Raw genomic sequence first — 15,821 nt, 5'->3', positions numbered from 1 at the left:
AATTATTTCTTTCTTGTGAGCACTTTAACACTACCCAGGTATGAAATAAAATACTAATGGCATGGTAAGTAAGACAGACAATACTCTGACCAGCGCTATGTAAAAGATCTCCAGTGACTTGGTTGGGTATGTGTTGTTTTGTACACTTACTGCTTTCAAACCTTATTCCAGCTTAGAGATCTGCTTTAATAAAAACATAATTATTAAACAAGAGAACAACCACCTTTTTTTCACCCAAACTGACTTTTAAATCAAAACAATAATTTAGACAGCCATTTCTTCTATTTGAGAGCTAAGGAAAAAAAAAAAAAAAAGCTAGTGCTTTAATTCTGTAAGATAATTTTATTAATGTTTTATATTATTTATTGAGTTTTATTTAACCAAGTGTTTAAACTATCGTTCTAACAAGTTTGGATTTAGATTTACAGGGACAAGTTCCCATTAAAAAAATATTCTGTAATTACAATTTGGCCCAAACTACATTTCTGGCCTCTGACCTTCTACCAAAGAACTGTTGTTCTTCATATGGAATCTGGCCAATCTCATACCACTTTCATCCCCTGCCTTCCCTTCAGAGGGTCCTTTCATAACCTGGCACCTGGGCACCTGCCCTGTCACTTCCCCTGCTCCATGAAGTGCATATCACTCCTGTCACTCTGGCCTTGTTAAACAAGCATCTTCATCAGGGGTGTGCATTTGCCATTTCCTCTCTCAGTGAGACATCTTCAACAGCGCCCTGTGGCTCCCTCTTCACTTCCTTCAGATCTCTGCTCAAATGTCACTTCCTGGAAGAGGCCTTTGTTTGACCACACAATCTAAAACAATTCCCTGCCTCTCCCTCTTCATCTCCTAACCCTGGTCCACTGTTCTTCAAAGCATCTGCTATGATCCTAAATACTTGTCTACCTATCAGTCATCTCTCTCACTAGGCTAAGAGTTAGTTCCATGAGTCAGAAACTTTAACACTATGATCTCCCCATCACTTAGAAGAGTAATTGGCATATAACAGGTGCTCTACAAATATCTGTTAAGCAAACTGAAATTAAGTTTTATTTTTTAAACTATCCTGTAAACTTTTTGGTAACAGGGATTATATGCTCTTTAGTACTGGAATATATTCTATTTACAGAATATATTTTTAATGTATTCAATAAAAATGGAAGTAAATGAGTTTTACAGTTCCTAGCAGAATATTAACTCCATGTATTCTTTTAGATGAACACTAAGAAGAATATCATTCATATATTAACATTCAATAGTTCTTTAGAGATCTGTATATTTCAGAAATCATTTTTCTCGGATTCTATGTAAGATGGCTGGTACAGACACAACAGTACACACTTTAGTTCACTCTACCCCCCACTTAGGTTATCTGAGGAACGAGAGAGAAGGTTGACACAGTTGCTCCAGATGGAAAAGAAAGGTGACAGCAGACATGACCCATGCATGAATGTATTACTTAATTCTGATGGATAAAATGGGAAACATGCTTTAATATAGCTTTCAGATTCAGGTGAGAGGTAGAGAAATGACGCAGAATGATGATCAGAATTGCTCAGAAGGTACCTGATTACTTTCTCTTCGGGGTTTGCAAGTGCTCAGGTTCCTCTCACTGGAGGAAAGCTGAAAGTCTGGAAGGAAACAGCCAGCAGAAGAGGAAAGCTGCCTACACTAGCTTTTGAGCAAGATGGAGAGAGTGCCGCAAACCAACCCCACTGTAGCTCGAAGAGATTAGAGCAAAATGATGACACTTACTGAGACTAGGTCACAAAACCAGTGTTAAATAGTGACTTGATAATAAAATTAGTGAGAGGTATGAATTATTTCATGTCTGGTGTTGTTTTTTTAAGAAAAGCCCTCATTAAGTTAAATATATACAGAGGAAAAGGGAATCAAAATGTTAAGAGTACTATTGAAATCACAATATATAATCAATTTTGAGCTCTGTTTTCTTCATTTCTTATTACGTTGGGAGAATTTTGCCAAAAACAGTAAACACATGATCCGTTATTAGGGGAGAATAGGAAAAATCGGCTATGACCTGCCAGGCTAAAATACATCATTTAAGAATCTCAACAAAGTGTAGTATCTCATACTTCAAAGGGCTGGATGTTGTTCAGCAATCAGGAGGTTACTTATTTCTCATTGGATATATTCATTGTAATTAAAATCCATTGTCACAAGCTGAGTGATAATATTTAGATAAAACCTCCAGATCTTAATACCTAAGTTTTATATGGGCATGATTAACTGAGCAGAGAGAAGAACCCACTTAAACTCAAAACAGTTATGTATAATCTAAAGATCTACCTGTTGTATTGATGGTCCTTTCTTCCAAAGTTCTCTCCCTGAAGATTTAAAGAGATGAGGAAGAGAAACAGTGAAACAGCAGGTTAACTCAGGTGGATATGAATTCCCTAACTATACAATTGAGTTCATATGAAGAAAACTAAATTTTAAGTTTCCTCTTTTACAGTTCAAATAATAGTGAAATATCATTTTTGCATCTCAAATTGGCAAAGTTTGGTGGGGTTTTTTTGCTATGACAATACCCAGGTAGATAATATTCAATGCTAGGGAGGGAAGATAGGTGAATAATGCAATATTAAAAACGCTCCTTAATTGAAAAGCAATTTGTCAATATACAATAAAAGCTTAAACAAATGTGGATACCCTGAAACCCCATGATTCAATTTATAGGAATTGATCCTAAGGTTATAATAAAAATATGCTGAAATAATTATGCATAAGGACAGTCACTAAATTGCTATTTATATTAGTAAAAAATAAAAACAACTTTAATGACACCTATAGAAAATTGCATAATTAAATTTAACTTAAATAGATGAAATTTTATGCATCAATAAAAATCATATAAAAATATTTATGAGGGAAAAGCCTATAAAATATATTACACTTATAGTAATCTACAGTTCACTCCAGGTGACCTCGATTTCATGCATAGGGAGAAGAGTGCAAGGATAGGCTCAAAATGTCAACAGAGGCTCCAATGTAGTAGCATGAGTGACTAATTTTATTTGTTGTACTTTTCTGAATTTTCCAATTTCTCTTTAATAAGCACAGAAAAATACTTGGCACAAGTATTCAATAAATACTGAGTGAATATTTTATATACAGGTTTGAACAATGATTCATTAAAATTTTAAGTATAAAAGTTAAGAGTTTCATCCCCCCAAATATATATATAACTAAAACACTTGATTTGACCTTTATACTCAGTTCATAAATTATTCCACAGTATAATAGGCTTTACTGATAAACTAAACAATATTTGCAACACATACTGCCTCAGTAACGAATATTTTGCTTCTTACAAACTGTAGTTCTACCACCTAAATCTTTAAAAGCTGCTCCTTATTATTCTGGACTTTTCTAGAAGTTAGAGAAAACTTCTGGTACCTTTGTTGGTATTTTCTGATGCAGTCTTCAATAAGGTTAGAATGTCAAGATTGTCACCAATTCTTGCATAGTAAGAACTATCATGGCCAAGGGCATCCAGCAAGTTTATATCAGCACCATTTTTAATTAAGACTTCTACAGCATCTTTGCAACCATATTCACAACCTAACATGAGAGCAGTTCTAAAAGGGAAGATGGAGAATAAAAAAACCTTGAGACAGATCTAAGAAAATACTTTAGAAACCTTCTTCCAGAGCCCCCATTTCTAACGAACAATCACTACTTTAAAAAGTCATCCTTATTAAAGATTCAAATTTCACTCTATGTTTTAATCTTATATTTTTACTTCACTGCATTTATTAAAAAAATTGCTTTGTGTTTTAGTTTGCAGAGCTAAAGTATTTTATCACTGTATATACATTTGTTACCTACTTCTTCTCCCAAACTAACTCCTTTTATTCCTGTCCTACTATGTCCTACAAGTAAATTACCACAGATATCATCCACAACTGGTACTATCACCCCACCAGCTCAAAACCTACAACAATAAACCCAAACTATTCAAGTCCCTTCATGAACTGAACCACAACAAGCAAACTTCCCCAATGAATCCCTTCTACACCAAACAAAACAAGAACCAAATTCCTGTTCCTCCTTTATTTTTTAGAAGAGCCTTGCTTCTCCTGCCTGGAGACTTCCACATCTTCAACACCGAATTTTAAAACTTGCCTATTCAAGTAAACCTTCCTCGATTAACCCCATTAACATGGGCTACTGGTTTATTCTGCCATCACATAATCATCAGCACTAAACACTTAACAGTATATCAGCAAAGAGTAATAGCGTAACAAAATAATTAAATCATCATGCAAATTTAGAAGGATCCTAGCAATTATTGTGCCCAATTCTCTATTTTTATTGCTGAGGAAACTAACACCTAATGAAATGAAGTGAGTTATCTTATATCTAACTGTCTTCAATTGTGAATATTGAATTTCATAAGGAAACTGATTCTTGCTTTACTCCACTAGTTATGTTCTAATTCTCTTTTATACTCTCTAATAGTTATTGGTATACAATTTTATATTAAACAGGCATTAACAAAACTTTCGTTATTGGGGGGAAATGCTAAATATAGATAGGGCAGTGAATAAAAAGAAACTTGAACACAATGTCAGAACCTAAGATTTTAATTTATTTTTAAAACCATCTGCTAGTTACTCTATATAATGCACACTGCCCTACCTCATTGATTTTTTTTGGGGGGGGGTGGGGAGGAGGAGAAATTCCAATTTAAAAAAAAAAAATAACAGAGACAAACATGCTTGGGAAAATATAAGAGCAATAAAAAATAAATAAAGCCTTATACATGGATCAACCAGATCATCCCTCTCTCTGATACTAAAATTTATTTTTAAGACATACTTGGAACCAGATTATAATATTTAAAGTAATACAAAAAGCCACTTTCTTAATAATCACGTCAATGATTTAAATTATTCAACTAGTGGAGGGGCTGTTTATCAGATACCTGTTGTCCAAAACTTTATGACCATAAACCCCAGAATTATAATATAGTAAGCACTATGAAATATCAGACCAGGAAAAGGGGAAAGAGAGAATCACAGATAGAAATTATAAGTGCACACCAACTAAAACAGCATAAAATACAGAAGCAAAACTAAACTAAGGGAATCGTGGGATAGAGAATGAATCAGTGTCACAGAAGGAGGTGGCATTGTGCCTGAGCAGGATAAGGAGAAAAAACATCTTGAGAAAATCAGTACTGGAACATGTCAAGCTCCAGGAACAAAAAGACTCACTAACAAAGTAGACTGTAGATCTGATTTTTTATTGTTCTCTCTTGAATCTTATTTGAGCCCATTTTATTAAACACTTTCATAAAGCTTAAAATTCACTCTTTTGTGAATTCTTTGACTGGCAAACAGGCCCTAATCATTGCTTATATTTTGCATTTACCTATCATCTTCCCCTATGTGCCTCTCCATTCTTCTTCAGCAGACTTTGAAGAAAAATAAGTGGTGCCAATTCCAAGGAAGGACTGAACCAAAAGGGATGGAAAGGCTATCACAGCAGCAGAATTTCAGAATCACTGTGCATGCAGCTGGTATGTGGGGAGCTGTGATAAAAAAAAAAAAAAATTTACCTGTTTTGTTTGTCTCTGGAATTAATATCCGCTCCTCTATCTATCAGCAATTGACATATTGTTGGCCTACACATCTGAGTAGCTAGAACAAGTGGTGTCCGCCCATCCTAAATAACAAGAAAAATAAAAAGTATTAAGACAACAAATCACCCAAAACATAAAAGCTAGAACACATGAGTTAAAATGAGAATAAACATAAATTGACTTACTACATCTTTGGCATTCACCGAGGCCCCATGGTCGCAAAGCAGCTGTATGCTAGAAGGACAGTCTGCCATAGCTTTGAGGAACAAAGGAGAATGATAAGTAATGAACAGCTGTTGGTAAGACATGTGGTGTTTTGCTAGGTCCATATAAGGGATAAATTCTTCTTTTGCTAGACTACCAAGCTTCACATCGTTCACTCTCAGTTTAGCATTATAAGCATCAATTTTCTGTCTTAAAATGGGTTAGACAAAATAATTTTTATTATAAATATATAATTTACTAGAGGCCCGGTGCACGAAATTCGTGCACTGGGGAGGGTGTCCCTCAGCCCAGCTTGCACCCTCTCTAATATGGGACCCCTCGGGGGATGTCTAACTGCAGGATTAGGCCCGATTCCTGTGGAATCGGGCCTAATCCTGCAGTTAGACATCCTTCTCACAATCCGGGACTGCTGGCTCCTAACCGCTCACCTACCTGCCTGATTGCCCCCTAACTGCTTCCTTGCTGGCCTGATTGACCCCTAACTGCTCCTCTGCGGGCCTGATTGCCCCCAAATACCCTCCCCTGCTGGCCTGATCACCCCCAAGGCTTTTATTAGTATAGATATGACCCTGCACAGAAAATTTTACTAACCCTGCTTTACAATAAGGGCTTGACGATTGAATCATTAGGACCAGACACCAAGATTTCCTTTCTTTGAATAGTGGAGGGAATACTTATCTTGTCTTTAAGTTGCCCGGAAATTAAAATGAGATAATGAAAGCACCACATAAAGACAACTGTCTTTTTAATGAAGTGGCAAAATGAAAAACACTTTTTATTCTCCCCTTCCTTCCTTTACAGCTTTTATTTAAACTTTGAAATTTATAAAAATTTCACTCCAATTTTCATTTCTTTACATTCAACATTATTTTGTATTGGTTTCAGGTTTTATATTAGTTACAGAATAGTGGTTAGACAATCATATACTTTACAAAGTGTTCCCCGATATTTCTAGTACCCACCTGGCATCATACCATCATTACAACACTATTGACTATATTCCCTATTTAAGTGACAATGGGTTTACAGGTTCCTTTCAATCTTTCTTTTGTGTTGCTTGTCCTTCCTTTTCTTTCTCACTTCTTCCCTCATTTTCTTTATATAGTATCTCAATTGGCCATCAAAGCTCAGTGAAGGCACTGGGACACGCTTCATCCATTTTACAGACCAGGAAACTGAGGCCAATTCCAGTTGGCTGTGGAACTTGACTCAGCACACAGGAAGCCCTCAGAGCCATGCCCTTTGCGCTTCCTAAGGGGCAGCGGCCCAGCAAACAGAACAAACCTTCCAGTCAGGCTTCCGAGCCTCTTTCTCAAGCACCTCTTCATTGAGGATGCTCCACATTCTTTCCTCTCCCCCCATTCTTTACTGCCCCCCCTTCTCCGAAGCAGGTGGAAGGCTTCCCACTCACTGCCTAGGCATGCTCTGCTATGGGGCAGGGTGTAGCGAGCTTGCTTTTGGGTGAAGGCAGGAGCAGTAGTCACTGCCTCTGAAGTGTGAAGGCCGCCTGAGCGAGGCCCATTAGCACTGGGAGCTTCTCTGAATCACGTCAGTCAGTCCAGTACCCTGCAGTGCAGCACCCCTTCACTGAGGTGGCTCCACCCCTCAACCCCCGCCTCAGGGGTGAGGGTCCTTGCCCCTCTGCCAGGAGTCCTTCCATGCCCCTTGATCCCTGGATGGGCCCACCCACGTCTTGGGGGCACTGCAGAACCTCTGTCTCTCTGCAGATGAGGCAGATCCCTGCCCTAGGTCTCCGCAGAGCTATGAATCTGTAGCCAGAGGCCTGGTCTGGGTCTCAGCAACCACACACCTGCAATGTTCCCAGGGACCCTGGGAGGGGCTGGGCGAGTCCTGCCACGCCCCCCCCCCCCCCCCCCCCCCCGGGTGGCGATCGCTGCCCAGGACCCCCGGGAGCGCCTGGCTCGGCCCAGCCACGCCCCCCCGGGTGGCGATCGCTGCCCAGGAACCCCGGAACTAAGAGGATTGGGCACCGCCATCTTGGTCTTCTCAACAGCCGTAAAGGCCACCCGGAGTCCCGCCCCCAGCCTCTCGCAGGCCCAATCATGGGCATAGTGGATGTGCGGTCAATTTGCATTTTTCTCTATTATAAGGTGGGATTAGGACCAACCAATATTTGTAGAAGACAAGAATATACTGCTCTTCTAAGGGTAAACACAGATAATAAAAATCAAACTTAAATTTTCTATTTATAGTAAGTTTCTAAACTTGGCTTTAACTGGCTTGATCCATGAAGTATTAGCTGAGTTTTTATTAAAGAACTAGAGGCCCGGTGCATGAAATTCGTGCACGGGGGGTGGGGGGGAGAGGGGGTCCCCTCAGCCCAGCCTGCACCCTCTCCAATCCAGGACCCCTCGGTCTAGACCGGCAGTCGGACATCCCTCACATTCCTTGACTGCTGGCTCCTAATTACTCACCTGCCTGCCTGCCTAGTCGCCACTAACTGCCCCCCAACCTCCCACCCCCACCCCTACCACTGGAGATCCCTGAGATCAGGTTTATTCATCTTTGGACTTTTAGTATCTAGCAAACTGACCAGTAAATACTGACTGAATGAATCTTTCTAAGCTGTATAATCTAAAAATTTATCTATTCAAATTTGAGTAAAAAATTATAATATCGTATTTCTCCATACATTTTTAAAAAAATACATTTTATTGATTTTTTTACAGAGAGGAAGGAAGAGGGATAGAGAGTTAGAAACATTGATGAGAGAGAAACATCGATCAGCTGCCTCCTGCACACCCCCTACTGGGGATGTGTCCGCAACCAAGGTACATTCCCTTGACCAGAATCGAACCTGGGACCCTTCAGTCTGCAGGCCAACGCTGTATCCACTGAGCTAAACTGGTTAGGGCTAGTGCCTAGCCATTTTAACAAATATTTCTTTCTGTCTAAGCACAATCTTTGCTTACCAGCATCATGAAGTGCGGTTCTTCCCTGCAGGTCTGCATGTTCCGTGGGACAATTGTACTGTTAAAATACAAAAACCTAGTCATCGAGAAGAGTTTTATTTTAAAATTAAATACCTGAAATCCAATGAACAGCTGTTATTTAATCTTAAAATATTCCATTTATGAAAAAAAAAAACACCAAAAACTCTAGATAAGCCACTAAATATTTTGACATGAAACAAACATAATAATGTTATACTGTAAATTTAACAATATTTCACCAAACAGGAAAACATACAGTACATTACAATAGTCTGGTACATATAAACTACATTATAGTTTGGATTTTGTATGTTTTTTTCCAGCATGGATTAAAACTTGCACAACTGAATCAGAAAAAACAAATGAGTTTTGCTGCTTAACTTAGTGGTGAAAATGTTTATGAAAATGTGTGACTGGACCCTATAGCTGAAAATTCAGCCCACTAGTTCAGAGAAGTTTGTGGCTGCCTGATCACATGTTCAACTAGTGGTTATATTATTTATTTTAAGTTATGGATGTTTATTAAAAACAGATAGATCCTATGTTGTCTTGCTTTATCTTATGCCATATACCAGACAACAGAAAATTCCAACCTCCAATTAACGTCAACAGGAAGGCCATGTCTTTTGTTATTTATTTTTAATACACTGAGTTATGCAATTCACTTCCCTCAGAGTTTTTGCTCTTTATTGTTCACATTCTTTCAGAAAAGATGAAAAAAATATTATGTAAGCTAATAGTCAAATTTAGCCTACTATTTTCTTTGATCTCAAATTCCAAAAACACATCTATTGTTTGCAATTAAAATAATAAAGCCAAAATATTAACCACTTTTACTACCTGCAGAAGTTTTTGTAGGCATAATGCATGTCCATACTTTGCAGCCAGGTGAAGAGCATTTCTTCCTATAAAAGAAATAATTTAAAATACATGTGAATTTTTCCATAGAAATATGACTCATTTTTTCAAAAGTAATTGACAGGATACTTAATTTGTAAGCATGGTTTCAGTTTCTAAGGTGTTTCATCTGGGTTGATATTTTGATAAGATATAACTGTACCCACCAAAACAATGAAAGTAGGAAGAAAATTTAAACGTAATACAAATGCATAAATAACAAGCACTTTGTCTTATTTGCCCTGTATCTCTAGCAGTGCTTGAGACAGAGTAAATAATTAAATATTGGCACAGCAAAGAAGAGAGAGAAAGAGGAAGAAAAGAGAAAAGGAAAAATAGAATGAGTAAAAAAGAAGAGAAAGATACCTAGATTTTTCATAACATTTCCATATAGGCAGCATGGATTCTAAAATAGAGGAAGTTAAGAGATATGAGTCAAAGAAAGGGTATTCTGTAATTTCCATGCTTCAACTATAATTCAAAGTTCATTAAAAGGCTTTGCCTCTGAAAATCAGTATTGTTCAACTATGTGTGTTAAAATGTGCAATTTAAAGAAAATTATAAGGAGGAGGGCAGGGAAGTGGTTACCAGATAATCTGAAAGGTTAACTCTGAATACTGAAAAAGGTAAATTTGCAGAGAATGTTCTACCTCCTAATTATACTTATTTACCCATACGTCTCTCTTTAACGGTGAAAACTATAAGGGTTTCACCAGGATATTCTACCTTTCGATCTTTAATGCTCTCAGTTTCTCTCTAAATTCACAAACTTTCTTACAAACAACTACACTTCACAATATAACTTTCTGCTAGAAAAAAAGTATTTTATGTTCTGTTCATCCTGAATAAATAAACTGACTTTTAACTCTCATTCAGTTTTATATAAGTTTAGATAAGTGGGTAAGTTTTCTTGGGTCTGATCACTTCTGTGTAGCAGCTACCTAACCAGGTTGAAGAACAAAAAACAATGAGTCCAGGTGTTTACACAGGTATAGATACAAGAGATTCTCTACTTACAAATAAGTCAGAGTGATGATTTCAAATTTTAATTTGCTACTATTTACGGACAAGTTTCCTAAAAACATTTTACATTGTAAAAAGTAACTACAATGACTGTCAATAAGAAACAGTATGAACTGGAATGGTGGGAGGAGGCACAGTGGTGACAGCCCCTGGTGTTCAACAAAATGCCACAGAAACTTAGTCACATAAACATGGCAGATCAGGTCTTTTCTTAGACAGATTCAAATCCAGCCACTTGAGACAGAGCAGTGAAACATCAAGGAACCATCAGATCTAAAGCTCACTACTGTGAATTGTACTAAAGGTACATACCTGGTAAGACCTGGGTCACAAATACCTCAAAACCACACTAACTTGAAATCTTTTTAAAAAAACATACTTTCACGTTGCTCACAAATAAAGCAATTAAGATAAAATACATAAATATATTTTAGTCAAAAATTTTAAAATCAAATATCCACATCTAGATTATAACAAACTATATAATAACAACTGAGACAAGGTCCGTGTCCTCAGGAAAGAACAACTCTAAGGAGAAGCACAATAAAACAGAGCAAATCAAAGTACAACTAAACAACAGCAAAAGCAAAAGACAAAGTTAAGCCGGGTATGTTGGAACAGAGTGTAAGAAATTATATCTGCTGAGCTTGGGAAGGCATTTGAGCCTGACCAGCAAAGAAGGAGGGAGGGCAAAAGTTACTAGACTGACCACTAGGCAAAAATGTCCACAAAGGAAAGAATCACAGACAAAAAAAAACTACTTAAAAAAAACAAGTTAGTACCTGTCAAGATACTTGAATCAGCACAAATGTAAAAAGTCTTAGATTTCTACAGAGGTATGGTTAGTCCAAGTTTCTAAAAATAAATATTCCCCTACATCAATGGAATGCATATATAAGTAAGACAAATTCTTTTGTTCCTTCAAAGGTGGTAAATAAATAGTTTGGTCTTCAATTTAGAATTTAATATATTTAAAATTTAATATACCGTTAACCCACCCATAATTTGGCAATAACTCACTTTAATTCTAAATTGTAAATATGGTATATTTAGGTAAGTAAAGATTTTCCTTATTGACTCAACTGTGATATCTCTCACTCTCCTTCTCACTCCCTTGCATTACTAAATACAGGGCTGGATAATAGGAATGTATTTTTTTTCTTTTTATTGTCTAAAGTTTTACATATGTCTTCGTTTTCCCCACTTGACCCACCCCGCCTCCAGCCATTCCCACCCCGGGCAAGCCTCTACCGCCCCAGTGTCTATGTCCATTGGTTATGCTAATATGCATGCATAAAAGTCCTTTCGCTGCTCTCTAACTCCCCTCCCTGCCATATGTCTCTGGATCTATTCTTGTTCGTCAAATTATGTTGATCATTATATCCCACATATGAGTGAGATCATGTGGAATTTATCTTTCTCTGACTGGCTTATTTCGCTTAGCATAATGCTCTCCAGTTCCATCCATGCTGCTGCAAATGGTAAGAATTCCTTCTTTTTTATAGCAGCGTAGTATTCCATCATGTAGATGTACCACAGTTTTCTAATCCACCCATCTGCTAATGGGCACTTAGGCTGTTTCCAAATCTTAGCTATTGTAAATCGTGCTGTTATGAACATAGGGGTGCATATGTCCTTTCTGATTGGTGTTTCTGTTTTCCTGGGATATATTCCTAGAAGTGGGATCACTGGGTCAAATGGAAGTTCCATTTTTAAGTTTTTGAGGAAACTCCATACTGTTCTCCACAGTTCCTGCTCCAGCCTGCATTCCCACCAGCAGTGCAGGAGGGTTCCTTTTTCTCTGCATCTTCTCCAGCACTTGTCGTTTGTTGATTTGTTAATGACAGACATTCTGACAGGTGTGAGATGGTATCTCATTGTTGTTTTGATTTGCATCTCTCGGATAATTAGTGACTTTGAGCATGTTTTTATATGTCTCTCGGCCTTCTGTATGTTCTCTTTTGAAAAGTGTCTATTTAGGTCCTTCGCCCATTTTTTGGATTGTTTATCTTCCTTTTGTTAAGTTGTATGAATTCTCTGTAAATTTTGGAGATTAAACCCTTATCTGAAGCATCATTGGCAAATATGTTCTCCCATGCAGTGGGCTTTCTTGTTGTTTTGTTGATGGTTTCTTTTGCTGTGCAGAAGCTTTTTATTTTTATGTAGTCCCATTTGTTTATTTTCTCCTTAGTCTCCATTGCCCTAGCAGCTGTGTGAGTAAAGATATTGCTACGACATACGTCTGCTATTTTGCTGTCTATGGAATCTTGTAGAATTTTTATGGTTTTCCGTCTTACATTTAAGTCCTTTAGCCATTTTGAGTTTGTTTTTGTGTATGCTATAAGTTGGTGATCTACTTTCATTTTTTGCATGTATCTGACCAAATTTCCCAGCACCATTTACTGAAGAGACTGTCTTGATCCATTGTATGCTCTTGCCTCCTTTGTCAAATATTAATTGAGCATAATGGCTTGGGTCGATTTCTGGGTTCTCTGTTCTGTTCCACGGCAAAAACTAAACTCATTTCCCCTGAGAACGGAACAAGACAAGGATGACTACTTTCACCACTCTTGTTCGATATAGTACTGGAAGTGCTAGCCACAGCAATCAGACAAGAAGAAGAAATAAAAGGCCTCCAAATTGGAAAAGAAGAAGTAAAACTGTCCTTATTTGCAGACGACATGATACTATTCATAGAAAACCCCAAAGACTCCATCAAAAAACTACTAGACCTAATAAATGAATTTGGCAATGTAGCAGGATACAAAATTAACACCCACAAATCCATGGCCTTTTTATACACCAATAATGAACTCACAGGAAGAGAAACGAAAAAAACAATCCCATTTACCATAGCAAAAAAAAAAAAAAAAGATTCTCAGGAATAAACTTAAAACTAAGGAGGTAAAAGACCTATACTTGGAAAACTACAGGACATTGAGAAAAGAGATAGAGGAAGACATAAACAAATGGAAGAACATGCCATGTTCATCAACATCATTAAAATGTCCATACTACCCAAAGCAATCTACAGATTCAATGCAATCTCCATTAAAATACCAACAGATATTTTACTTCAAAGATCTAGAACAAACTCTCCAAAAATTCATCTGGAATAAAAAAAGACCCCGAATAGCCACAGCAATCCTGGGAAAGAAGAACAAAGTTGGAGGAATCACAATACCAGATATCAAGCTATATTACCAAGCCATGGTTCTCAAAACTGCCTGGTCCTGGCACAATAGGAATGTATTTTTTGTCCAAGCATGACCTCATAGAATACTACAGTTTTTAAGGAAAATATTACAGTTTTTAAGGAAATTCTCTGTTCTAGGTCACCTCATATTTAAATGACTAACAAAGTAAAAATGCAGAGAAATAAGCTATCAAGAGTCCCAGAGAACTGAAAACAATCATCCTAATGAATAGAAAACTAGCATACTCATTGAAGAAAAGCAATAGTTGTGTTCAAATACTTAAAGGTCTACCTAGTGATGTGCACAAAGACTTACATTGTAAGATTTTAAAAGACAGATATAGGTATGACTAAGTTTAAAAAGAAATCGTGGTAAGGGATAGACTTAAACTATCTACAAGAAATAATTTTTTTATGTACTTCGCTAGCCAAACATAGAACAGGTTTCCTTGTGAGGCATAGTAATTAAGAACACAGACTCTGACAGCGACGTCTCCACTGAAGGACCCAGTGCCTCACAGCCTCATTGGGATGATGTGGGGATAAAAGGAGTTAGTACCTATAAAGGACTTCCATGTTATGTAAGTGTCAGCCATTCTTGTTATGATCATTATTGGTAATGCTCTTATTGTTATAAGGCAGTTAGTTCCCCATCACGCAGCATATCCAACCAAATGCCAAATGACCTTACAACATAGAGGATTCATATACTGAATAGAATGAATATAAACTAAATGGCCCCGAATGGTTCCTCAAAACCTGAGATTTTAAGATACTGTAACACTACCAAGACCAGCACTGGACTTCAGGTCTTCAACTGCTCATCAGTTCAGTAATTCCTTCTATAAAGTATTACTATACTTGACCTCTCCCCTCAGGATACCTCAGAAGTAAATATTTTCTCAACTACTTAAAAAAACAAACAGAAGATTAAGGACTTCTCTTTTAAAATCACATTTAGGTCTGAATAAGAATATTAGCATTAGACAATGCTTGTATCTTTCTGTTTTGTAATGGACTATGGAGGCAAACATACCTGCAGTGTCACTGGTTGTAATATCAACTCCATTTACAAGGATGGCATTCAAACACTCAAGATTACCCTTTGAGGCCACCACATGGAAGCTAAAGAAAAAGAAAATATTTATCATACCATAAAACTACCAAAAGTCAACTGGAATGTTACATTGATGTCATCTTTTATTCAATAGACACACACACAAACGTTTTAAAGGCTGGAACTCCTATATATTTAATACAAGAAAAAACAAAAACTATCCCATATACTGAAAAACTCATTTTAACCCAAATATATATAAGGGGCCAATACTTTCTAGAAATACCTCCTTAGAACCAATGGAATATTCTAATATTCAATAGTCTTAATAATAGAAAATAGGTACTATAAATCATTAACTCTATAGTTTATTATTTCAGTAGAAGGCACTGGTGCTTGAAACTTAATAAACAAACTGAAAATTTCCTATCAGCAGTGATATACTAGTAAATATAATAAATTAAATATCTAATTTGCTTAGTTTCAAATACACTGAGACTGCCCAAACAAAGTTACAGCAGAATACTAAGGCCAAAGACTCATCAAAAACCTATCCCTTCTTTTTAGAATTATCACATTAAACCTAGAATAGAAAAGTCTTCAAAACAACAAACTAAACTACACTTAAAAACCATAAAAGAAATGGCATCTTCTTCTCCAAAAGTACCAACGACTACCATTAATTCTTCCTTTTGCTCATGGACCTATATAACTGATTGATAGTTGTTGTTTTTTTCTTGTATTAAATATATAGGAGACCTTACATTGACTGTACTACACCAAATCTAAACTGGTAAGTAAATACAATAAGACTTGTTGGCAAGTGATACATCAGGTTTTAATAGAACTGAGGCCCTA

The 15,821-nt window shown here is 36.9% G+C and overlaps 1 protein-coding gene across 1 annotated transcript in view; it reads right to left on the bottom strand.

Moving 5' to 3' along the window:
• Positions 1–15,821, bottom strand: part of UACA (uveal autoantigen with coiled-coil domains and ankyrin repeats) — a 118,440-nt gene that overhangs the window by 23,790 nt on the left and 78,829 nt on the right. Inside the window, exons 3-9 of the mRNA XM_008151365.3 lie at positions 14,943–15,031; positions 9,631–9,695; positions 8,770–8,827; positions 5,797–5,867; positions 5,588–5,694; positions 3,421–3,602; positions 2,311–2,348 (exon numbers count right to left, since the gene is read on the bottom strand). Of these exons, the coding sequence (XP_008149587.2) occupies positions 2,311–2,348; positions 3,421–3,602; positions 5,588–5,694; positions 5,797–5,867; positions 8,770–8,827; positions 9,631–9,695; positions 14,943–15,031 (610 nt within the window). The remainder of the gene's footprint in view (positions 1–2,310; positions 2,349–3,420; positions 3,603–5,587; positions 5,695–5,796; positions 5,868–8,769; positions 8,828–9,630; positions 9,696–14,942; positions 15,032–15,821) is intronic.

This window comes from Eptesicus fuscus, chromosome 2, assembly GCF_027574615.1.
Source record: "Eptesicus fuscus isolate TK198812 chromosome 2, DD_ASM_mEF_20220401, whole genome shotgun sequence".
Lineage (NCBI taxonomy): Eukaryota > Metazoa > Chordata > Mammalia > Chiroptera > Vespertilionidae > Eptesicus > Eptesicus fuscus.
Note: the sequence above shows the minus strand (reverse complement) of the source record. Positions and strands in the feature narration are given on the sequence as shown.